General features: G+C 42.5%; 1 protein-coding gene across 5 annotated transcripts in view; it reads left to right on the top strand.

Moving 5' to 3' along the window:
• The window catches only part of pacsin1b (protein kinase C and casein kinase substrate in neurons 1b), a 35,510-nt gene extending 20,713 nt beyond the window's left edge, over positions 1–14,797 (top strand). For 2 of the 5 annotated variants that reach the window (XM_074640146.1, XM_074640136.1), the window contains exons 2-10: positions 1,827–1,955; positions 6,208–6,364; positions 6,469–6,704; positions 7,803–7,958; positions 8,445–8,620; positions 8,713–8,833; positions 9,825–9,949; positions 10,342–10,538; positions 11,877–14,797. In XM_074640146.1, the coding sequence (XP_074496247.1) occupies positions 1,896–1,955; positions 6,208–6,364; positions 6,469–6,704; positions 7,803–7,958; positions 8,445–8,620; positions 8,713–8,833; positions 9,825–9,949; positions 10,342–10,538; positions 11,877–11,986 (1,338 nt within the window). In that variant the 5' untranslated portion in view covers positions 1,827–1,895 and the 3' untranslated portion in view covers positions 11,987–14,797. The remainder of the gene's footprint in view (positions 1–1,826; positions 1,956–6,207; positions 6,365–6,468; positions 6,705–7,802; positions 7,959–8,444; positions 8,621–8,712; positions 8,834–9,824; positions 9,950–10,341; positions 10,539–11,876) is intronic. The other 3 variants (XM_074640120.1, XM_074640126.1, XM_074640110.1) reach the window with 2 other exon arrangements.
• Positions 14,798–25,103: the final 10,306 nt, after the last annotated feature.

Below are 25,103 nucleotides of genomic sequence, written 5' to 3'. Positions count from 1 at the left end.
TCCTAGTGGTCGTTTTGCATTTCTCTGTGGTTGTTTTGTGTCTCTTTGTAGCCGCTGTGGATGTTGCTTCTCTTTGTGGTCGTATTGCTTCTCTGGTTGTTTTAGTCTCTTAGCGATTTTGCGTCTCTTTGTAGTTGTTGTAGTGGTTTTGCGTCTCATTTTGCATTCTCTGTAGTCATGTTTCACCTCTTTGTAGTTGTTTTGCTTCTCTTTGTGGTCACTTTGCTTCTCTTCATGATCATTTTGCATCTCTGCGGTTGTTTGGTGTGTCTTTGTAGTCGTTTGATTAACTTTTCCAACAAGAACTCTGCAAACAGTCCATCTATGGATAGATTGATAGATGGATCAGTTTGATTTTCTCTCTTCCTCCTCTCATTTTGTGCCCTAATTTCGGTATGTGTCATCATTAGCAGTCATGTCACAGCTATTAATTTCTGCAGCAGTTCCAGCGTGGCCTTGGGATAATGTTAGTTGACCAGAATGAGGGAATATTGCTTGTACAATTAGGCGACAGTGTTCTGACAGAAGCAGGGTGAGACGACGCCACTGATAATTACCGGACTGTCATTACATTTATTGACAAAGTCATCTCCCTTCCTCTCCCTCGTAGAGAGAAACAGGTTATGAGGGTGAGGGATGGCTTTGTTCGTACCTGATATCAGTGTGTGGAAAGTATTGTGGAAAGTAAAATGTTCGTTTGGTGAACTTTTGATTTCCCCTGACCGAATCTCACTGACCTCGCCACGTTTGGTTTGGACTTTGTACAAATTTGTATAAGCTTATTCAGCTGTGTTATCTACAGTATGTGTAAGTTATTAAAGCTGATGTAACTGTTTGATTGACAGAGCAGAAAAGCAAAAATACTTAATTCAATAATAATTTTTCCATCTTATATAATTTTTTATTGAATATCATTGTGTTTTAGACTGTTGGTCATACTAAAAAAAGTAATTTGAAGATGTTACCTTGGGCTCTCGAATATTATGAGGGACATTTCTTTTTATCAACAATTTAAAAAATGCAGCTAAAGCTGACTGTTTATGGATTAGTCGATTTGTCATTCATAAGAAAATTATTAAATGATGAATAAATAAAAATGCCAGACATTCATTGGTTCCAGCTTGTCAATTGAGAGAATTTTCTGCTTTCCTGTGTTTCATATCATTGCAAACTGAGTATCATGAACGTCATCTTGGGTTTTAGGGAATTGTGACTGGCATTTTTCACAACTTTTCACAACTTTTAGACAATTAATTGAAAAATAATCAGCAGATAATGAAAACAATCATTAGTTTCAGTCTTAGACTATATTTAATGAATTGTTTTCCAATACGCGTATAAACTGGGCAGTGAATATGCCATTTATTTGTCAGCCACAGAGTCACATTATCTATTGTTCTTTAAAAAAACATCTTAATGTGTTTAAATTCGAATCTCTTGCATAAACCTTTCATGTGTGCTGCCTTTTTCTCGTTACTTAAGCATTTTGAAATCCATGACACAACATTTGTGGGCATTACAAGAGCATGAACAAAAAAAACACACTGTGAAAGGGTTAAAGTTCTAAGACTATGATGTTGTGATCACATGAGCTGCAGGAATAAGCATTTAATCTGGTGGTCTGAAACTAAAGAAATACATAAGCGTCATAACTGCATGTGATTCAGTTTGATCCTACAAGACGATTATTGTGGTGAATATAGCCAGAGACACTGTGTGCAGCAACATTGTTTGCAGCTAATAACCATATTTATAATTCCAGTGTTTATGCGACTGTTGTCACAGTCTCTGTGTTTACCCTCCTCTGTGCTCGTCTTCTCTCACAGTGCATGAGGAGCGTTACTCTGCTGCAGACCGTCACCGCCTGAAGCCATCCTGCCAAATCTGGAGAGACCATGTCTGGAGCCTACGACGAGTCCGCCAGCCAGGAGGAGACCACAGACAGTTTCTGGGAGGTGAGACAGCAGGGTATACAGTCTTTGACAGATTAAACCCAACTGGGATCTGACACCGCTTTAGTGATGAACTCTCACTGAACCAGCTGCGTCTGGGAGGTGAGAGGGAAGAACTGACGCCTCGTTTATCAACCGCGTGTAGGCACAGATTCACACATAAACGCTCCAATCGACAAATAATTTATCAGTAGTGATCGATCTCTGAGCCAGCACAGATCTGTTGATTCTGTCTGTTGATTTTAATCACTCAGCATCATGACAAACGGTTACATTTTAGTGCCATTATCTGTAATTGAGTTGACCGAGCCAGCTAAATCTTCTGTTATGCAACTGTTAAAATAAGTGCAACAATTATCAATCAAATTATTGACTACTTTGGTTCAACCTCTCTCAGTGTAACCATCTGGGACTTCTCACCAATAACTGCCAACTATTTTCTCATCTATTAATGACATTGAGGTGACACTGATGTCTCTTTTGTGAACTGTAATTGTTTCATCTCTGATAGAGCTCTTATTAGAGATGACACAGTTTGCAGCATTTATCACCACCTGCCTTCACGCCGTCATGCTGAAATTCCCAAAATTAGTTGTGGCTGAACCTCATTTTCTTTATCGAAATCTCATTGTCACCTACTCCATTTTTCAATTAAGTAATTTTCACATTTTTGGGTGCTAGCTACTCTGCATAGACTGTATATAAGAAGTGGACGTAGTGATCGTGATGTCACCCATTGGTTTACTGACTGACGTTTTGAGGCTTCAAGTTCAGCATTTGGGCTGTCACCATGTTGGTTTTGTGCAACCAGAAGTGACACGTGAGGGTTGAGCTAAGTACAACCGAACGCTGGATAAGTAATTTTTTAGGCGACCAAATATTTTATAATTAACTTTCATGAACCTAAAACACACTGTGAAAGGATTAAAGTTTTAAGACGAAAATGCGAACTACACCCAGACCGGACAACGCTGTGGTAGCAACCTGTCAATCATAAGGTAATCACGCCCTAAAGTATCCCCTGCTGACTCTAAATGGGACCATAATTGACTAAATGAACATCATGCTGTATTGAAGAAGACTTGAAACTAGCGATTGAGACCATAAACTCATGTTTACAATGTTTACTGAGGTAATAAATCAAGTGAGAAGTAGGCTCATTTTCTCATAGACTTCTATACAATCAGACTTCTTTTAGCAACCAGAGGAGTCGCCCCCTGCTGGCTATTAGAAAGAATGCAAGTTTAAGGCACTTCAGCATTGGCTTCACTTCTCAGACCCGGAGGTTGCCCACTGGTTGCCTTTGTTATTGAGCCTGTTTGTGGAACAGATGAGTTTTTTTTATGGTTTATTTCACATGTTGAATTCCAACTTTCTCATCCATAAAGGCAGTCTTTATGAATAGAATTTGATAAGCTTTTATAAACGAGGCCTGAGCCTTTGAGGTTGAAGCTGTTGTAGTGGCTTCAACATACATTAGGGTCTTGATCTTAAGGCGTGTTACGACTGTATCTGTCTCCAACCACTGCAATGACAGCTACACTGTACAGGTGTTCTTGTGTACTCTGTGACCTCCATACTGACTCCTTCAACATCTGTCTCCTGTTTAAGAAAAAGAATAGCAGACAGGCTTGCATCAACTAAATGCCACATGAATCCAAATCATTTGACTGGAAACAGAACAAAATTGATATATTAAGGTTTTCCATTGTACTCTGTGCTCTCCATCTTGACCCCTCCCTGTTTAAAGACAGGAATAAATGTCGCAAATTGAAGCCATCTGCTATCTGTGTCAAGTTACTTGTAGTAGCAGATAGTCGGAGCTAACCAAATCACAGTAATCCAAATCATCGGACTGAAAATTGTATTAAATTGATTTATTATGGTTTTACTGTAATTGCTATAAAACTTCTGGTATTGTCTTACATGGGACCAAATATTTTCTGACACGTTAATATATCTAAACAAACGACAATTGCAAATAGTGTCTTAGTTCTGATGGCAAGTTAATAGATGGATGATAGGGCTGCAAGTAAAAATAATTATTATGGATTCATTTGACGATTTCCAAAGCCTCTGAATATATAATACTGAGCCCATAATATCCAGATTACTGTCACGTAAGACACAGAAAAGCAGCAAATCGTCACAACTGAGAAGCTGGGACCGATGTTTGTCACGTTTGTTTGTAAAATGACTTTGTGGCAGATTATTATTTTGCTGACTGAATAATTAATTTATTGTTTTAGCTCTAGATGACAGTATGTTGTACTGGGTTTCTCCTCTGCCATTACATCAACAACAACCTTTCCTGGGCACGAACAGTGCCAAGTAATTTGAGCAACAAGTTCCCAGAAGTCCATTCATTATAGATGAGAGCTCGTTCACGGTGGTCAAACCAGGAAACACATCTAAAACTACATATAATATTGAGTGTCATGTTGCTGCATGTTTTCATCGACAGTATGGATGGACTCGGCGAGTATTTGAGACTGAAACGACGGTGCTGGAGCAGTAAAGGTGTCTGTTTCCAGCACACAGTCACTACATCACAGCCACTCATCGCTCTATAGTGGAGCTGCTGCAGTGCTGCCTGCTGATCGCTGACTCGGCTGGAGCAGAGGGCTGGTGTGGAATATAATCATTTGTCCCTCCGGCTGCTTTCATTTAGTCCACGTTTGAGATTTGTTGAGTGTCATTTTCAGGGCGAGGTATTCGGTAAACACCTATTACACATCCAGTAAAGTTGCAGTCCTTTTTTCTCTTTCACAAAGGTGTGAAATGTGAAATGAATGCAGTAATGTGGGATTTTAGCCTCTCTCTACCCGCTCTCTGGGCAAAGCTAACAGCTAACTGCTCCAGCGTCCAGGGAGAGTAGTAAATTAGGACATTAAGGCACCCCCTGCTTTCATTGCGTAGGTCCGCTCACACCAGCTTTCTCTTCCCTGCTGCTCCCTCCTGTCTATTCAATGCATCACCTGCAGCCTGAGTGCCTTTTAAAGGCGACACCTGACACACAGTGATCTCTATAACAGCGATAAGGTACACAGCAGTTTTCTCAGTAGCACAACACACATCATGCCATCTTCAGCCATCACAATCACAAATCAGGATAATTTATGAGGAGATCAGAACATCTCTACATCACTTCCTCAATTGCAGCAGAAGGATTTTAAAAATGAGCATAAGTGCCAAAAATATTTCAATCCACTCTAATCAAAACTTTACAGATTATCTTTGTTTACCTAAAGGAAACTCAGAGAATGTGCTCTTCTCCAACCAGGAAGTGAAGAAATCACATACACAGCAGTGACAAGGAATAGTTCAACATTTTGGGAAACAGGCTTATTTGCTTTCTTGACAAAAGTTAGATGAGAAGATTGATACGACTCTCAAATCTGTCCTTTAAATACAGTGGGCTACTGTACCTCTGGGTCTGAGAAGTGAAGCCAATGCTGAAGTGCCTTAAACTTGCATTCTCTCTAATAGCCAGCAGGGGGCGACTCCTCTGGTTGCACAAAGAAGTCTGATTGTATAGAAGTCTATTAGAAAATGACCCTACTTCTCACTTGATTTATTACCTCAGTAAACATTGTAAACATGAGTTTATGGTCTCAATCGTTAGTTTCAAGTCTTCTTCAATACAGCATGATGTTCATTTAGTAAATTATGGTCCCATTTAGAGTCAAATAGACCATAAAGCAGGGGATGCTTTAGGGCGTGGCTTACTTGTGATTGACAGGCCGCTACCACGGCGTTGTCCAGTCTGGGAGTTGTCCCTGTTTTCGTCTTAGAACTTTAACCCTTTCACAGTGTGTTTTCAGTTCATGGAAATTAATTATAACCTTTTTGTCTCATAAAAATGTCTTATTCAGTGTTCGGTTGTACTTAGCTCCACCTTCTCGTGTCACTTCTGGTTGCCAGAAAACCAACATGGCGACGTCCAAAATGCCAGACTCAAGGCTTCATTACAGTAGTCCACAAACCAATGGGTGATGTCACTGTGACTATGTCCACTTCTTATATATAGTCTGTGGTTAAATATGACGCTACAGCCAGCAGCTGGTTAGCTTAGCTTATCGCAGAGACTGGAAGTCAGGGGAAACAGCTAGCCGGGCATCTTCAAAAAACCCACCTACCAGCATTTCTTTTTAGATTTTTTGTCAAAACCAGGCTAGTCTTTATGTTTTTTAGCTTTATGCTAAGCTAATGGCCTCCTGGCTGAAAGTAACTTGAAGCTTTGTTTTTCTGTAAGGTTGGGAACTACAAACGTACAGTGAAGCGGATCGACGATGGTCACCGGCTCTGCAATGACCTGATGAACTGCATCCAGGAGCGTGCCAAAATCGAGAAAGCCTACTCACAGCAACTGACCGAGTGGTCCAAGAGATGGAGACAGCTGGTGGAAAAAGGTAACCGGTGATTCACACTCGCATTGTGCAAATTCACATATCTGTGTTGTTGTTTTTTGTTTTGATACAATGCTTCACTTACTGGCCCTTCCTTCCTCCACCAGGGCCTCAGTACGGCACAGTAGAGCGAGCTTGGATGGGGGTGATGACGGAGGCGGAGAAGGTGAGCGAGCTTCACCAGGAAGTGAAAAACAACATGATCAACGAGGACTTTGAGAAGGTGAAGAACTGGCAGAAAGACTTGTACCACAAACAGATGATGGGAGGATTCAAGGAAACCAAAGAGGCAGACGAAGGCTTCAAGAAGGCCCAGAAACCCTGGGCCAAAAAGCTAAAAGAGGTGAGCGAGTGTGGCTTTGTTATTTACTCATCCATTCATGTGTATCCAAGAGGACATGTTTTCAAACTGTCCAAAGACATTGAACTCATTTTAAAGAGTCAGTTCAAATTGTTCTAAGTTTGTTTTAGTTGCAGATGTTTCGTTGAGACTGCCATAAATGGTGACGGCTTTAAAAAAATTATATTTGAAAATTTCAACAGTGTTCCTGGGTGTTTCTGCTGCTGTGGAGTTTTTAAAAAAAATCATTTTTCAGTGACATGAGCGTAAATAGAAGTATTTTCACCTCAATTTGAACTCCGGTGGCATCAGATATTTCACAAATAACAGCAAAACTATCTGCATGTCTAGATGCCAATACGGGTAAACAGACCCTTTATGTCACTTTTGATGTCAGCGTCATTTTTCTACAATTCTACAAAAGAATTAACCATTAATTGTTTTCGAATATGATATCCTGTCAGCTTTATTTAACAGGTGAAACGATTTGTTGATCATCAGAAAAATAATCATTATCTAACAACTAACTGACAACTATTTTGTTTATTGGTCAATCATTAAAATATTTTTTAAATAAAAAATGCCAAACATTCCCTAGTTTTAGCTGTTTCTCTTTGTCTGAAATGTTTTAACTGGAAATGTTGACACGCACAAAATACAGTGAACATGTACCTAGACTAATATTTCCTTCTTTTTAAAAGAAAATATACAACAAACAAAATGTCCACCCGCCTAAACATGGAGTACGCTCACATATTTTAGATACAAACTGAAAAAAAACAATAGTGATAAATATAGAAATAAAAGTAATTGGTAAAGAACAGACATAGATACAAGTATAAGAAAGAAAAGCATGTTAAATATCCTAAGTTGGGAGAAACTGCTAAGGGATATCAATCATAGTTTTAAGTTTACATAAATATGTCAAAACCGGAGCCCAGATGGAGACGAATTTGTCCCTGGAGCCACAAGATTTGCTGTCTCCTGTGATAGTAAACTGAATAACCAAAAAAAAATAATAATTATGTTTTGGACTGTTGGTCAGGCAAATATGATCATTGCAAAAAAAAGTTTGCATTTGTTGTCATCTTGTTCTTTTAGCTCGAGGCAGCCAAGAAGTCCTACCACATGGCCTGTAAAGAGGAGAAGCTGGCGTCCACCAGAGAGGCCAACAGTAAGGGAGAGGCCTCTGTGACCGCCGACCAGCAGAAGAAACTCACAGAGAAACTGGACAAATGCAAACAGGACTCGCAGAAGGTGAGAGCATCGACCGAGTGCTGCAGCTCATTATGCAAACATTGTTTTCCGGGATCAAGCCGCAAGCAAATCGGCTCACAGACTATTTTAAGATGTAGAGCTGTATTCTCTGGGTGTCGTAAAGGCATCATAGCTGTAGTCAGTGTAGCATTATTAATGTGTGACTGAATAATACCACACCTCCCCCTCTACATGTTTGTGCCTCCCTCACTACTCCAACATTAGCTGTTCTGTGCTGAAGTGGACTCTGGTCTCCTGTGACTGCCTTGACCTTCACACTCTTGAACTGATTCCTTGTTGTGTTTGAATACACATTTATTGCCCTGTCAAGGTTAATAGGATTCACATTTTACCACATTACTGAAAAACAGCAATATATGGACTAGATGTGTCATAAAAACATTGCTGCATCAGTGAGATATCGTAGGAAATAAATGTATTTCAGGCTGTTAAGTATTTGTTTCTTGTGTGTGTGTTACCACCAAGGCCAAGGAGAAGTATGAGAAGGCTCTGGATGAGCTGAGTAAGTGCACTCCACAGTACATGGAAAACATGGAGGTGGTGTTCGATCAGTGCCAGCAGTTTGAAGAGAAGAGGCTGAGCTTCCTCAGGGAGGTGCTGTTGGACGTCAAACGCCACCTCAACCTCACAGAAGACCAAAGGTTCGAGACGTTTACGAAATGGTTAATATGACGAGACACAGTTATCGGATAATCATTCGCCTGTACGCTAACTCCCTGCTGTCTTTTCACAGCTACACCACAGTGTACAGAGAACTTGAACGCACCATCACAACGTCCAGCCCGCAGGATGATCTGAAGTGGTTCAGCAACACCCACGGCCCCGGCATGCATATGAACTGGCCACAGTTTGAGGTACAGAAACAAGCTATAGTTGTAAGACATTAAATCATGACTGGAAACCTGCAGAATTCTGCAAAATATATACTGTCCAATCATTAAAGGAATAGTTTGACGTTTTGGGAAATACATTTATTCTTTCTGAGAGTTAGATGAGAAGATTGGCTCAATTTCGGCGAGAGCAGACCAGATTTTACTGCGCATGTCTTATACCCCCTGACGATATGACGCGTTGAAGACGTGTGACCCAGCCTCCTTCAATAGGCCTTGGAAACAGCTAGCCTGGCTGTGTCCATGGTAACAAAATCAATCAATGCTAACTAATTAACATATTATATATATTGTGTGTTTAATCAATACAAAAAACAAAGTATATGTTATGTTATGTTATGTGCTGAACTAATTCTCATCTAACTCTCGGCAGGAGAGCAAATAAGAATATTTCCCAAAATGTTGAACTATTCCTTTAATATTACATTTTCTATCTAGCCTAGTTTAACAGTAGCAATAAAGACAAAGATTACAGAGAAATAATAATCAAAGTTAATAAGGATGCCCCCTCTGAGTCAACTAACCGGTCGTTTTGGTTAACTAGTTAATGAGTTGTTTTTATGCTTTTTTCATGCTGAATAATTTATTTTAAGAAACTTATGAGCACCTCTCTCCTAAACACACGTTTTAAAGTGGTGCTTTTGTGTGATTCTTTGTGGAGAAACTCAACTAATTGATTAGTTGACAAAGTCGTATGAGTGTTAGTTGACAGCCCTAGTTAAGTAAAAGTTGGTTATAGAATATTGACAAATGAATTTCCCCGATGTGGAATAAATAAAGTTCTTATCTATCTTCTTATCTTATTGAGGCAGTGTGCAGCATTGATGAGCATCATATTTATTAGTATCACTCAAAATAAGTATCACTCAAATGTGACATACTGAGTGACTGACCTGGAATTGAACAGTAGTTCCTGTGCAGGTAAAGCTGAACATGTTTGTCTCATGTTTTGCAGGAATACAACCCAGACCTTACCCATAACATCTCGAAGAAAGAAAAGACAAAGAAAAGCAGCGATGGAGTCATGCTGACTAACGTCACAACAGTAGTAGACCACGCTCAAGCTGGAGACCGAGGAAGGTAAGGAATTTAATATTCTTAATTATATTTAACAGATTCCCTTATACAGATCATCTTCTAAATCTGCGTTGTATGTCTAATCTTTGTTTGTATTCATATAATTTTGTATGTAATTTAGTTTTAACCCATTATGCAAATACAACTGCAAGTTGTAGAAATACTGTAGTCGTATTAATAGTAATAGTAGATATAGTAGCGTTAGTAGTTTGAGCAGTGATAGAAATGCTTCACAAGTCAATAAAATAAAGAAAAAAATACAATCTATAAACACTAAAACAACATAATACATACCCAGTGGCAATAATAGCCGCAGCAGAGGTAGCATTAGAACATAATGACATTTTACCGATAGGACTCAACGTTAATGTTCTGCTGAAATGTGTAACGTTCAGTGTCAGCAGCTACGAGAAGAACCAGGCGTTCACGGCCTCCACAGAGTGGTCGGACGAGGACCAGACGGCGCCGAACTCAGGCAACGACACCAACGGGGGGACGAACCCCTTCGAAGAGGAAGTGGGCAAAGGTGTGAGAGTGAGAGCGCTGTACGACTACGAAGGCCAAGAGCAGGACGAGCTCAGCTTCAGAGCAGGTGAGCGTGAATCCCTACCAGCACAGTTACGACTCAAGCTAGCAACCATTTCACTCACGAATGCAAGTTTGTCAAGTATATTTCCTGCTGCTGCACTGTCAGTTCACACTGTCAAAGGAATACTCCACTGAACAATCTTTTGCATATCTGTAATCAGTTTGGTACCACAGAGTTTTGTCTTACGTGAGCTCACCAAAGCAAATTCCTATCAAATATACTGCTTTACGGCAATTATTCTGTGACCTTTAGACCATAGACTGTACATAAGAAGTGGATGTAGTCACTGTGATGTCACCTATTGGTTTGTGAACCGCCACTTTGAAGCCTCAGGTTCGGCATTTTGGCCATCTTGGTTTTTGGCCGTCGCCATCTTGTGACACTTGAGGTTGAAGCTAAGTACAACCGAAATAATTTTTTTTAGGTAACAGAAATGTCACAATTAACTTTCATGAACTTAAAACACTGTGAAAGAGTTAAAGTTGTAAGATGGAAACACGGATAACTCCCAGACCGGACAACGCCGTGGTAGCCACCTGTCAATCACAAATTGACCACGCCCTAAAGCATACCCTGCTGTATGGTCTATTTGACTCTAAATGGGACCATAATTTACTAAATGAACATCATGCTGTATTGAAGAAGACTTGAAACTAGCGATTGAGACCATAAACTCATGTTTACAATGTTTACTGAGGTAATAAATCAAGTGACAAGTAGGGTCATTTTCTCATAGACTTCTATACAATCAGACAATTTTTTGCAACCAGAGGAGTCGCCCCCTGCTGGCTATTAGAAAGAATACAAGTTTAAGGCACTTACCCACTGGTTTAGTCAGAGCCAGGCTAGCGTTTCCCCGTTTCCAGTCTTTATGCTAAGCTAAGCTAATCAGCTGCTGGCTTTAGTCTTATATTTAACGGATAGATATGAGAGTGGGATCGATCTTCTCATTTAACTCTTGACAATAAAGCGATTAAGCATATTTTTTTATTACATATTTATTCATTTCTCTACAAAAAACATACACCGGCATAGGGAGAACACAAAACTCCACACAGAATATTGAATTAGATGAACTATTGTAGAAGATTTTATCCATACTGACGCACCAAGTTTACAAACTGACTAATGATGAGGAACTGGTTCGGATATCTTGTTTTTGCCATGAAACTGGTCATTTGTTGTCACCACGGTAAACAGCTGCTTTCTCCCTAGGCCTACATGGGTATTCCTTTAATGTCGACAGATACAGGATCCATGTTAACATTGATGTATTACATTAACTAGAATCATTGCACATAATCTCCTGCTGTACATTTCTGTCTTCTTTCATTACTAAAGGGGACGAGCTGATGAAGCTGGAGGACGAGGACGAACAGGGCTGGTGTAAAGGTCGCCTAGACAACGGCCAGCTGGGTCTTTACCCAGCCAATTACGTGGAGCCGATGTAGCCGCTCCAGCTGAGGACGCTTGTGTGGTCGGAGGGCAAACCCAGACTGAACCGTCCAGTCATAACTGCACATTGCCAGAGACTCGAAAGCGAAGCTTCCTCTTCCCGTCGGGCACAGTGAGCTGTCTTCATCTCAGCACTCATCACAGAGAAGACTTTACTGAAACAAGACCTGTTCAGGATGACATCATCATCATCCAAATACTGCAACTGAAGCAAAAACATTTTTAGTCTCTTCTGTGTGTAGCTGTGTTTGATTTCAGATGTGACGCTAACACACCATACAGTATGTTCTCTCATCACAGTATTGACATGGTCTCGTCAGTTGTGCCTGGATAGCGAGAATGAGCTATGCATTGTGCATTTCATGTATATATTTTAATCTTTTTTTACAGTCTGGATGCTTGTACAGTTTTTTTTCTCATTGGATACAGTGTTTTCTTTTCTCTGAGAAATATTTACATGTTCAGCATTAAAGGAATAGTTTGACATTTTAGGAAATTCGCTGATTGCTTTCTTCCTGAGAGTTAGATGAGAAGATTGATACCACTCAGTGTTTGTACGGTAAAAATGAAGCTACAGCCAAGGACCAGGTTAGCTTAGCTTAGCATAAAGACTGGAAACAGTTAACCTGCCTACCAGCACCTCTAAAGCTCACTAATGAACATGTAATGGGCTATATTCTTTGTTTAATCTAAAGACTGTATATAAAGATGGACAATGCATCTCCTCTTCCTCTCGCTGTATAAAAGTGAAGCCAAAATATCCCGGATATGGGAGCTGCCATCTCGAGATTTTGACATCATTTGGAGCCCGAATCTGGAGCCGCGGTGTTGAGGTCCCGCCCACACAACCGCCCGAGCCAATCACGAGTCGAGCACGGCCACGACCACGGCTTGTTAGCGTGAGCCACCTAACAGCTATGTTAGCACCACAGTAGCTGTTTGGCTAGAAAGACACAACAACTAACCATAATATCTCTATAACTACATTTATGATCAAATTGACACACGTTCTATTACACAAACTCTTGACAGTTATGGAAAGTTAAAGTCACATCTCCTCACTCGTACAATTCCCAAACCTTCAGGAAAACCTCACATAAAACCACAATTTTTTTTTTTTTACCGATTAAGAAAACTAGATTCACAATGTTATTTAGTGACTAATTATTGACAGAGCCGGGTTAGCTTCCTTTCTCCCGCTACGTGTCTTTATGCTAAGCTAAGCTCTCCGGCTGCTGGCTCTGGCTTCATATGTACGTGCACAGACACGAGAGTGGTATCAATCTTCTCGTCTAATTCTTTGGAAAAAATAAAAAACAGAATAAGCACATGTCAAACTATTCCTTTAATGCATTTAGCCGTTTTCCTGCTGCACTCCATAGCATGTCACTGAATGAGCATTTTGAAGCGAGATAAAAGAGAGCTCACCATCGGTAAAATAAACACAGTCACTCAGCAGAGCTTCTCTTTGAAATGGAAATGTGTATTCTACCAAACAGTGCAAGAATTGTTTACATTAACCTCCGCTGTCCCACCCGTCACTGACAAGGTGCCTGTTTAGAACTATTATATTTCATCATAGTGTCTCCTCCTGTTTACGTACAGACTGTGTTAATAACGCAGGCGCCATGAACAAAACCAGCCTGGAAAATAGCTTCATTTCACAACCAAGGTTTTATTTCTTTTAAAGTTCTGCAGTTAATTGTTTACTACGAGTGAATGTCGGTGACTCGGCATTATCAGCTTCCAGCTCTTATCTCTGTGATTGTGTGCATGCTGACGCTCCCACACACTGTTTAGCGCTCTGATCTGATCTGATCTGATCTGATCTGATCCAGTGCATGGCCTCAATTTGTTTCCACCAAATTATTGATTGAATTAAAACCCTTATCAGGATGTTGATGATAACGACATTGATTTGAATTGCGTCATCAATCCTGATTGGTCTATTTTACTGTGTACCAAAATACAGACTGTCTTCATAGTTAAATATTTTATTTTAATCAGAAAATCAAACTTTCTACAAGCAAAGATTAGGAGTGCATGTGGCAGCACAGTACACGTTGATTGGTTCGTTGCTCCTGGTAACCACAGGTGTTGGTGAAAACTACACCTTTGTCGATGAGGAAGGCGGGTGTAGTCTTACTGACGCAGATAGAGGAGGCCGCGACGAGCGCTGCACAAAAAAAAGCAGAAAGAGGATCCGTCTCTGAAATATTGATGAGACAATTGCCTTTTCTGCTGCAAGAGAGAAGTTTGTTTTTAAAAGATCCAGGAGGGAAATGCCTCTTGTAAAGTGTTTGTTGCTTCTGCTTTTTTTTATTTTTAAGTGTTGCTCCTCGTAAGCACTGGATTCACAGGGGAGAAATAAATATTGCCTTACCAAAATCTACCACCCTGCCACTCCAAAGACTCTCAACCATCATGTTTAACAAAGTGAACGAGAGCTCGACCTCCACAGAATCTGACTCCTGCTCCTGCAGCTCAGTTTACACCGACAGGCCCTCTTTGTCTTGACTGAAGATGATGTGAATTTGAAACAGAACGGGACTGTTAACAAGTGTACTGTAAAAATGTGTAAAAGCTACGACTGCGGCATCCACTGTGAAACTCCTGTGATACACTGAAGGATGGTAAATCATATTTAAAAAAAAGAAACGCTCAAATGATTCTTTCTTTTCTGTCTGGAAACATTGATCTGCAATGTTGAGGGAAACTTTTTAGAGGGCTTTCTCTTCTTTCTTTTTCTTTAGCATAGTGCTGTAATTTCTGTTCATCTGCATACGCTAAAATAAAAGATGTCATCAGAAAACTCTGAGGCACATATGAGACTCTGTGAGATAAAAAAAATACCAAGTAGAATTCGACCGTGTTTCAGTGCTAAAGCAGTGATGGAATAAATATTCAGATCCTGAAGTCAAAGTAGCAATCAGTCGGTCATTAAAAGAATGAAAGTATTATTAGCAAAGTGTACTTCCCCCAGATAATATAGGATGAAATAGAAATACTCAAGTACCTCAAATTGTACATTACTTGAGTAAATAAGTTGCATTCCACCGCCATATATTTCTTACCCTATGTAAAAAGTAAAAGTGTTACTGTATCAGCAAAATGTACTTAAAGTATCAAAGGTAAAAGTACTGCCAATATGCCCCAGTGGGTGATCTACATCGCATTCAGAAAATATTCAGACCCCTTCACATTTTCCATGTTTTATCATGTTGCAGCCTTACGCTAAACTTGTTTAAATTCATTGATTTTCCATCATCAATCTGAACTTAATACTTCATAATGACAAAGTGAAAACAGGATTTTAGAAATGTTTGCAAATTTGTGAAAAAGGAAAAACTGAAATATCACATTGACACAAGTATTCAGACCCTTTGCTATGACACAGGTACCTCCCAATTCTCTTGATCAACTTTGAGACGTCTCTAAACATTGATCGGAGTCCACCTGGGGTAAATTCAATTGATTGGACATGATGTGGAAAGTCACACACACCTGTCTACGTAAAGGTCTCACAGCTGATAATGCACATCAGAGTAAAGACCAAACCATGAGGTCGAAGGTGCTGCCTGAGTACTGAGTCAAGGGTTTGAATACTTGTGAAAGGGTGATATTTCAGTATTTTTCTTTTTAATAAATGTACAAAAAATTCTAAAATCCCGTTTTCGCTTTGCCATTATGAGGTATTGCATTAAGTGTAGATTGTGTACTAATATTCCCATCTGAAATATCTTGAAGTATAAAGTAGCATAAAATGAAAATAATCAAGTTAAGTACAAGTGCCTCAAAATTGGACTTAAATACAGTACTTGAGTAAATGTACTTAGTTACTTTATGCCACTGTTCATGGTACGCATAAAATTATCAAAGCTGTGCCACTCGCCAAATAAATATTGTTGAGTCACAATTCAGATTTTAATGGTTTCGTACTGGAAAGGAAATTGAATTTTAAAAAGCCTGACATTTGAATGAGCACCAATACACTACCCTTTTTCAAAATTAAAACACAAATCACCGCGTTCAGTTTTACTAATGTGCATAAATTAAAACCAAAAGATTGAAATTCAAAAGACAGAATTAAAACTCATATATGCAGCTCGGGGCTGAACCTCAACAGAATATGAATAAATGATGCTCCAGACTTCAAACTTGATGAGTCTTGATTCTCAGTTTTGGTTTTGGGGTTTGAGTTAGAGTTGTTAATTTTCCCAGACAGTAGGAGTCACATGTCTAAATATCTAAAGTGAGTGGAGCCCCCTTTTAAATTAACTTGAAGCATTTAATGGTGACAGTCTGAGCTTCCTCACCTTTAATCTAGTCTGAGAAAGACTTAAATTAAGGTTAAACCCCTGGGTTTCATTTTAATGTAATGTCGGAGTCTGCCACTAGAGTTCAGTAGTAACCACATTCAGCTCTTTGTCACTTTAATCATCATGTTGTGAGTCAGATTCCCACAAACTACAACAATCCATCAGTATCATGCAGTTCAATGAACACACCTGCTGCCAGTTAATGGACCGCATACACAAGCCAAAATATCCCCACAGTGCCTCAGGACTTTATCCAACATAGACAGGCTGATTCATTTTTTTCTTCAAAACTTTAATGATACTGTTGTTGTGGTGTAACAACTGAAAGGATATTAGTTGGATATGGATTTTTTTTCAACCGTAACTATTTGCTTTTCAGAGTACATTTTGCGGTTGGGTGGTGTGTGTTTTTTAATTTCCCATTGGCAGCTGGCCAAAAAGAAACTGACATCTTGGCATCAGTTCTATTTCGTTCTTCCTGACTGCCAGAGGCAGTGTTTAACACTGGATGTTATCCATCTCGCGCACGCACAGGTCGAGTATTTAATATCAACAAAGTCACATGTGACCTGGGATGACGTAGTTTATATAAGCCCACGTCATCATCAGAGATGTCCCTTGAATCTTCTCGCGGCAGGTAATCCGCGAATGCAGGTTGATTAAAGAGATAAGCCGTTGACTTTTCGCTGGAAGCCCTGCAACCGCATGGTTGGAGCTACGGTTCCGTCCTCCAAGGGCTGCGATTAGTTAATCACGGCTACACTCTAACACTTTAGACGCTGTAACACCGGTGTTTTCGCCGGTTCAATTCAGCGAGGCTAACGACAGGTGAGCTAGGATAACAAGGTGAGTATATCCTCCCGTCGTTAGAGTTTAAGTTACGTTTGTTGATAGGAGTCTGTTTTCGGTCTCCTTTATTGTTTATTGCCGCCGAGCTAAGTGTTTGCGCTACAGTATCGGCGAGCCTCCGTCGGACAACGAGCCGTTGGGCTGTTGTCGGCTAATTCATTTCCTTTTACAGTGTGTGTTGCTCAGCAGCGAGTGATTTCGCTCGTTAAAGCAGACATCTCCTTTGTTGATAGATAGAGCGACCGCTCCCCAGTAAGTGATTTCGCTTGTGGGTTAACTCAGTTTGTGGCTGCTGTTAAAGGGGAAGTTGTTATCTCCCCTGTCTTTTGTATAATAACAGTCCTAGTTCAAAGCTAGTGTCTAGTTACTGAGACAGTTTGCTGTTGAGAAAATTGATGTAATTTTTTTTCTCTCTGTTACTAGAGAGTGCTTTCACTCCAGTGTAACCAATGGTTTGCATAACTAAGTAAACACATTATATAAGTAAGATAAATACATTATTTAATTAAAAATAAGAGTATAAAATTAATACTAAGAATTATTATAAATATCAGCAGCACCATGTTAGGTGAGCATGTTTGCCGTGCCTGCATGGCTCCACTGCTAGCTACTGATGGCCATGATGAATGCCCCACATGCCTCGGTGTTGTACACCTGAGGGAGGGGCTGTCCGACAGTCAGTGCATGAATTGTAGTTTTATGCCACGGGAGCTGAAGATAGCTCGATTAGCTGAGCTAGAAGAGCAGCTCGAGTGCCAGTTGCCCCTATCGGGTGTACCTTCACGGAGTGGGCGGAGACGCGCCCCACCTGAGGGGGCCCCACCTACAAAAAAGGCACGGAAAGTGGACTGTTTGGCAACTACGGTCGACACGCTAACATCAGAGTTTGCTGAGATTAAAGCGCTGCTCCTTAACCTTCAGCCAGGCAGGGTGAACGCAACCCAGAATGACAGCCCGCAGGCTATGACACCTACCCCACCGGGATGGGATGAGGATGCCCTGTCTACGAGGGCTTCCTGTAGCCAGTTCTGTGAGGACCGGCCTGGACAGGGAGAGCTAGTAGCCTCCTCCCACGCTTCTGACACCTGTTCCCAGCAGTCAGGAAGTGGGTCCAGGGCAGGCTCAGAGTCTGCTCCAGCGACAGTTAAGCCAGTGGTCCGTATGGCTCTGGCACGCTTAGGCTTGGATGAGGCCCCGACTGCGGGCACCTCATCCAGTGCATTTTTTAGGTGGGCCCCGCCCCTGGCGGGTTTCTCTGTTCCACCCTCCCAGCCATACATTGAGGAGCTCCACAAATGCTGGCCAAACCCGAAATCGCTTTCCCACCACACCACTGACGGCAGGGCCTTAGCTTCAATGCAGAACGCTGACACTTACGGACTGGGTAAGATGCCAGCAGTGGAGCCATCTATTGCCGCCCTTATTGTGTCTCCCAATGAGGTCTTGAGGCCTGATGCTCGCTGTCCCAGGCCCCAGTGTCGCATCACAGACGACTTTCTAGTCAAGGCTTATGAAACAGCGGCACGCATGGGCCGTCTTGGAAACTCTCTTTCCCACCTGATACTATCCTTGTCCCAGTCCCTGCAAGCTGCTGGCGTGGATGCTTCCGTCCAGAGCCTCAGTGATGCATCCCTGCAGGCGTTCGGTCTTATCACAAGGGAGCTTGGCAGACTAATGTCGACCCTTACGCTGACTCGCCGGCAGGTATGGCTGGCCCAATCTCCGCTTTCGGAGCCGGGCCGGAGAGCCCTCCGCACTCTCCCCGTGGTTCCGGGGGAGCTGTTTGGCCCAGCAGCACAGCAGGCCTTGGAGCGGGGAATCCAGGCGAACCAGACTCGGCAGCAGTTTGCTAGCTTCCGGGAACCTACGCCTTTATGGCGACAGCGGCCCCCACAGGGTGGTGGTACCAGTCGCCCTCGGCTTCCAGCTCGTCCTGATACGTACCCGAGGACCTCGCAGGCTCCGGCACGGCCGGTGCCTCAAGCGAGAAGGGGTCGGGGGTCAGGGTATCGTCCCCCCAGGTACCCAAAGGGCCAGAGGGGAAGATCCTGATGCCCCGGGGGCGGCAGTCGGACGCTTCTCCCAGCAGCAACTCAGCTGCTGGGAAAGCAGCACTTCAGACCCTTGGGTGGTGGCTACGCTTTCCCAAGGGTACAATCTCCAATTCCGACGCCGGCCCCCAGTTTTCAGTGGGATCAGACTGACCACGGTCAGAGATCCCACAAAGTCCCAGGCACTCAGACAAGACATATCCACCCTCCTGGGGAAGGGTGCCATCGAAGAGCTGGGACTAGAGACACAGCAAGGTGGGTTTTACTCAGTTTATTTTCTGATTCCAAAGAGAGAGGGTGGGTTTCGCCCTATACTGGACTTACGAGGGCTGAACACATTTCTGAAGGTGTTGCCCTTCCACATGCTGAGTACAGCAGATGTGCTCCAAAACGTGACACGGCACAGTTGGTTCACATCCATCGATTTGAAGGACGCATACTTTCACGTCCCAATAGCACTACCTCACAGGCAGTACCTGCGCTTCGCATTCGAAGGCAAGGCCTTCCAATTCAAGGTGCTCCCATTTGGTCTTTCCCTTGCCCCACGGGTCTTCACAAGGTGCATGAGGGCGGCACTCGCCCCGATGCAAGCCAGGGGTATGCTTATCCTCCCATACCTGGACGATTGGCTAATTTGTGCTCTGACCAGGGAACAGGCAGAGCGGGACACTGCGTCCCTTCTGCATCACGTGACGAGGTTGGGCCTTACCGTCAACCATGCCAAGAGTTGTCTCATACCCAGCCAAAGGGTAGTGTTCATTGGTTTAACTCTGGACTCCCGCCATATGCTGGCCTTCCCAACACCAAGACGAGTAAACGCCATACTCCAGCTCCTCCTCCGGTTCCGGAAGAACAGGAGGTTGAGGTACAGCCTGTTTCTCAGGCTGTTAGGTATGTTGACGTCAGTAACATCAGTAGTGCCACTGGGCCTCCTGTACTTACGGCCATTCCAAATTTGGATCAATGGTCTCCAATTAGATCCAAAGGCCCACAGATCCAAGAGAGTCAGGGTGTCCAGCCGATGCCTCCTTGCATTGCGGCCATGGAGAGCCGGGGCATATCTGGCCAGGGGCATCTCATTGGGTTCGATTCCCTCACGTCGCGAGGTGGTGGTGACCGATGCTTCGCCCTCCGGCTGGGGGGCAGTATGGCAGCACAGAGCGATAAGGGGGCTCTGGACAGCACAGGAAGCGGCGGAGCACATAAATGTGCTCGAGCTCCGTGCTATATATTTGGCACTTCGCAAATTCCTACCACATTTGAGAGGCAGGCATGTTGTTGTACGGTCCGACAACAAGTCAGCTGTCTACCATGTAAACCGGCAAGGGGGCACCAGATCAACCCGGTTGCTACAGGTGGCACGGAGACTTCTGGTATGGGCTTTCCCTTGTTTTTCCAGCCTCAGGGCCATGTATCTGCCAGGGCCACAGAATGTGGTGGCAGACTTTCTCTCCCGCCAGAAACCCCCTGCGGGCGAGTGGAGGCTCCACCCAGAGGTGGTAGAGGAGATATGGCGCAAATATGGCGCAGCAGAGGTGGACCTGTTTGCCTCAGAAGCCTCAACGCACTGCCCTCTTTGGTTCTCCCTGATGGAGACAGCAAGCCCGTTGGGACAGGATGCCCTGGCACACCCATGGCCAGATTGCCTCCTCTATGCCTTCCCACCATTCCCACTGATAGCAGTAACGCTACACAGAATACAGCACGGCAACAACAGACTCCTGTTGGTCGCCCCAAACTGGCCGGGGAGACCCTGGTTTCCGGGGATGCACAGGCTTCTGGACAGAGTTCCATGTTGCCTGCCCAAGAGGCAAGACTTGCTCTCACAGCTGGGGGGCCGCATCTGGCATCCGAACCCGGATCGCCTACAGCTTTGGGTATGGCCCCTGAGGAGCCGGACCCACTCCTAAGGGTATGTGACCAGGCGGTAATTCAAACCATTTCTGACTCAAGAGCACCCTCCACCAGGGCACTGTATGCCAACAGGTGGAAAATATTCTCAGAGTGGTGTAAAGTTCATGAGGAGGTACCTCAGAGTGCCTCTGTGCCAATAATACTGAGATTTTTGCAGTCTTTGCTGGAGAAGAAACTCTCTCCTTCTACCTTGAAGGTCTATGTAGCTGCTATTTCAGCCGGGCATGTCAGAGTGGATAACCAGACCGTGGGGTCTCACACTCTGGTGACCCGATTTCTTAAAGGAGCCCAGCGGCAGAACCCCCCGCAGGCTATCAAGGTTCCCTTGTGGGAACTGCCTCTGGTGCTAGAAGCCCTTTGTCTCCCCCCCTTCGAGCCTCTGGAGCAGTCGGGGCTGGAGTGGTCTTCAGTAAAGGTTGCTTTCCTTTTGGCGATGGCATCAGCAAAACGTGTGAGTGAACTTCACGCCTTGTCAGTGAGTGAAACGTGTATTCGCTGGAACTCAGATGGCACAGGGGTAGCACTTTGGCCTAACCCATCATTTTTCCCGAAGAGGTTGGCTCCGACCCACTCTAATCAGGTCATTGAGCTGGCAGCTTATGACCCTTCATGCCTACAGGGGGTAGATGCTAAGTCAGCAGAACTGCTCTGCCCAGTGAGGGCCTTAAGGCATTATATACAGGTGACTGCGAGCTTTTGCTGCTCTGATAGTCTATTTGTCTGCTATGGGGGCCATAGGAAAGGGCACACCCTGTCCAAGCAGAGGCTTTCCAGGTGGATTGTTCAGGCCATTGAGGAAGCATACAGGTCAAAAGGACTGCCTTTACCTCTTAATATCAGAGGCCACTCCACCAGGAGTGTCTCCACTTCCTGGGCAGCACTACGGGGGATCCCCCTAAGTGATATCTGCGCTGCGGCCAGCTGGGCTACTCCATGCACCTTTGCCCGTTTTTACAGGGTCAATGTTGCTGCTCCCCATGCAGTAGCATCGGTGGTTTTTCAGGAATCCACAGGCCGTTCCCGGTGAGGTGGGTTTTCCTCGTGACTACGTTGGTAGTCGTCATCCAGTGTTAAACACTGCCTCTGGCAGTCAGGAAGAACGAAATAGAACGTGAGTTACGTATGTAACTACGGTTCTATGAGTTCTGGATGACTGCCAGAGTTGGCTGTCACTCGGAATCTTGGCGAGAAGATTCTGGAGGGACATCTCTGATGATGACGTGGGCTTATATAAACTACGTCATCCCAGGTCACATGTGACTTTGTTGATATTAAATACTCGACCTGCGCGTGCGCGAGATGGATAACATCCAGTGTTAAACACTGCCTCTGGCAGTCATCCAGAACTCATAGAACCGTAGTTACATACGTAACTCACGTTCTATCTACAATTGCTACCTCAATTTCCATCTACTTTCTAAAGCATCTCATAAAGGTTAAGTCTCTGAGAATCAAAGTGCAAGAGTTTCTAGATTCATAACTTGTCTTATGTTCTTGTCGCAAGATTCATTGTTGAAGATGCAGAAATAACACTTTCTTTCAGCTAAAGTTAGTCAGATGATATAAATAAATTGGACTCCTCTACAATGCCAAGCAAGAACTCAAGTAAAAGTACTAAACCCTAACCTAATATGTACTTATATAAAAGTAAAAAGTATGTCAGCTAAAATGTACTGGGTATACAACCATAAATTATAAATATACAGTCACCTTCCTCTGTATAGCGTTACAAGAATTAAACAGAAAAGAGCCAAAAATGACAAATAATAAAAAAAAATGCACTTCTTACAGAATCGCAGCAGATAAAAACATCACCAAGGCAGACAACATGGAGATGTATAAACAATTATAAACTACACACTGCAGAAGACTTCGTAGCTCTGAGAATATCAAGTGAATGTGGACGTTTGTGCAGAAATAAATTCCGCAGCTCCTCCAGACCAACAGAGGTTTCCCGTGTCTTGTGAAGTGACGGGGCTACGCAGCGAGAAACATTATCGAATCTGACCGAGTGCCGGTGTCTCCAGCGGGCGCAGTCAGAGACGATAACATTTCTCTTCCTGCCTCAGCCTCCGGGGCTGAGGCAGGAAGGCAGGAAAAGCCAACACTAGGATCAGCAGTGATTCATGGAGAGACCTTCGTCTGGTCAGCTAACATTACTGCCAAGCAGCTGAAATATAGAGTGATATTGTGGTTTTAGCTGACGTGTGTCGCCTCACTGTTTAGAGCGACGCTCGTTCATGTCTATTTAGAGCGGGCAAGCGCGAGCCGACGCTGACATTCGTTGACTTAACGGCCACAGGTGTCGCTGTTAACAAGCATTTCTGATTCTTACAAACAGTCCCTTTAATTTCATTCCATTTTTGTGCATCTGATCAATTCTCACACAATTTAGTTTTTCATGAGAGTTTTTCATGTGACCTTTGTTTTTGGATGCAACTTGAAATGTAGCAAAGTACAATAATTATGATGAAAAGTATCCAAGTAAAAGTAAAATTATATATTTTTACACACAAAAAACAACAACAACTTTGTTGCAGTAACAAGAGTAAAATGTATTTTTTTCTTCCACCCCTGTACGATGCAATGCATCTGATTTAAAAAGGAACTCTGGGAAATTGGGAATTTAAATTGCCGTAACAATAAAGCAATGAAACATTTTTTAAACGGTTTCTTCATAGGTTTTTCTGCCCATCCCTACAGAGGGAGTTGATAAGGATGTGTTGGCACGGACTCATCTTTGCAAGGTGGATGTTGAATTAACGGGTTTGTTTTTGTTAGCAGTGGAGAAGGGGTGGGTCGGGCCTATTCACACACACACACGCACACGCACACGCACACGCACACGCACACGCACACACATACTGTATATTCACACCGCCATCTGTTTCCCCTGGTGCGATTTAACCCGTACATACCTGCAAGATTAAACTGCTCATTATTGCTCAAGGCCAGCCTTTCTTGGCAGATGTACGCCTTCTGGCTCACTTCATAGATAAAGCAATTATGCCAAATTTTAAAACCTGTTGGACTTCTTGAAAAACATAACAGTTAGTCGTGAAAAGAAAAGATAAACATTAAAGGATCTGAATCAGAAATGACAGTAAAAAAAAAGTGATACAAATTGATTGTTGAGGCTTCCAATAACTGTTAAAGGCGGGTTTATCCTGCTTTACAAAGCACATGCGGCTGCATTAACACACATTACAAGCCCTTTATTAGTTAGAGACATGACAGATGCATATTCAGTTCAAAAATAGTTTATTGAGTGCTGTTTGAAGCTTGGATTTCCTATCCTTGCTCAGGCAGACATTTAGGTAATTTCCGGATGTTAATAATAATCACTATCGTAAGAAGTGAGGGTGAAATAAGCAGCCCCAAAGCTTCAAAATTAAATAAAGTAAAATCATAGATAAATACTGATATGAATAAATCCAGACAAATACATGAAATTGTGAAATAATCCAATAAATCTGAAATGTTATTTTATCCTGCTTCTTTTCCAAATAAACGAGTTATTCAATTAGTTGTTATTTTTGGCTGAATTAGCGGACAGCTAATCATATACTGTAACTGGCTCTGCCTTGCTTGTGATGAAAATTTGATGATTGAAGTGAAATAAAAAGGGGAAAATGCTGTTTAAAAATTAAAACAAACTTGGGAAAATGGGTATTTTTAATTAAAAAGTACATGAAATAAACTTTGTAATTTTTAAAAGAAGAAATAATAAATAACATGTCACAATACTGAGCTGTGTTTTGACGACACTAACAGTCTACAGCCATGCTAACGGCTCTGTGAGGCGCTCGCGATGTTCACACATTGATGTTTAGCAGATAAAATGTTAAGCATGTATTCATTTAGCGTGTTGACATGCTAACTTTTGCTAATTAGCACAAAACACAAAGTACAGATGATACTGATTAGTTTTGCAGGTATTTGGTCATAAACCAAAATATTGGACAATTAAAATTAACATT

Source organism: Sebastes fasciatus, chromosome 1, assembly GCF_043250625.1.
Source record: "Sebastes fasciatus isolate fSebFas1 chromosome 1, fSebFas1.pri, whole genome shotgun sequence".
Classification (NCBI taxonomy): domain Eukaryota; kingdom Metazoa; phylum Chordata; class Actinopteri; order Perciformes; family Sebastidae; genus Sebastes; species Sebastes fasciatus.
Note: the sequence above shows the minus strand (reverse complement) of the source record. Positions and strands in the feature narration are given on the sequence as shown.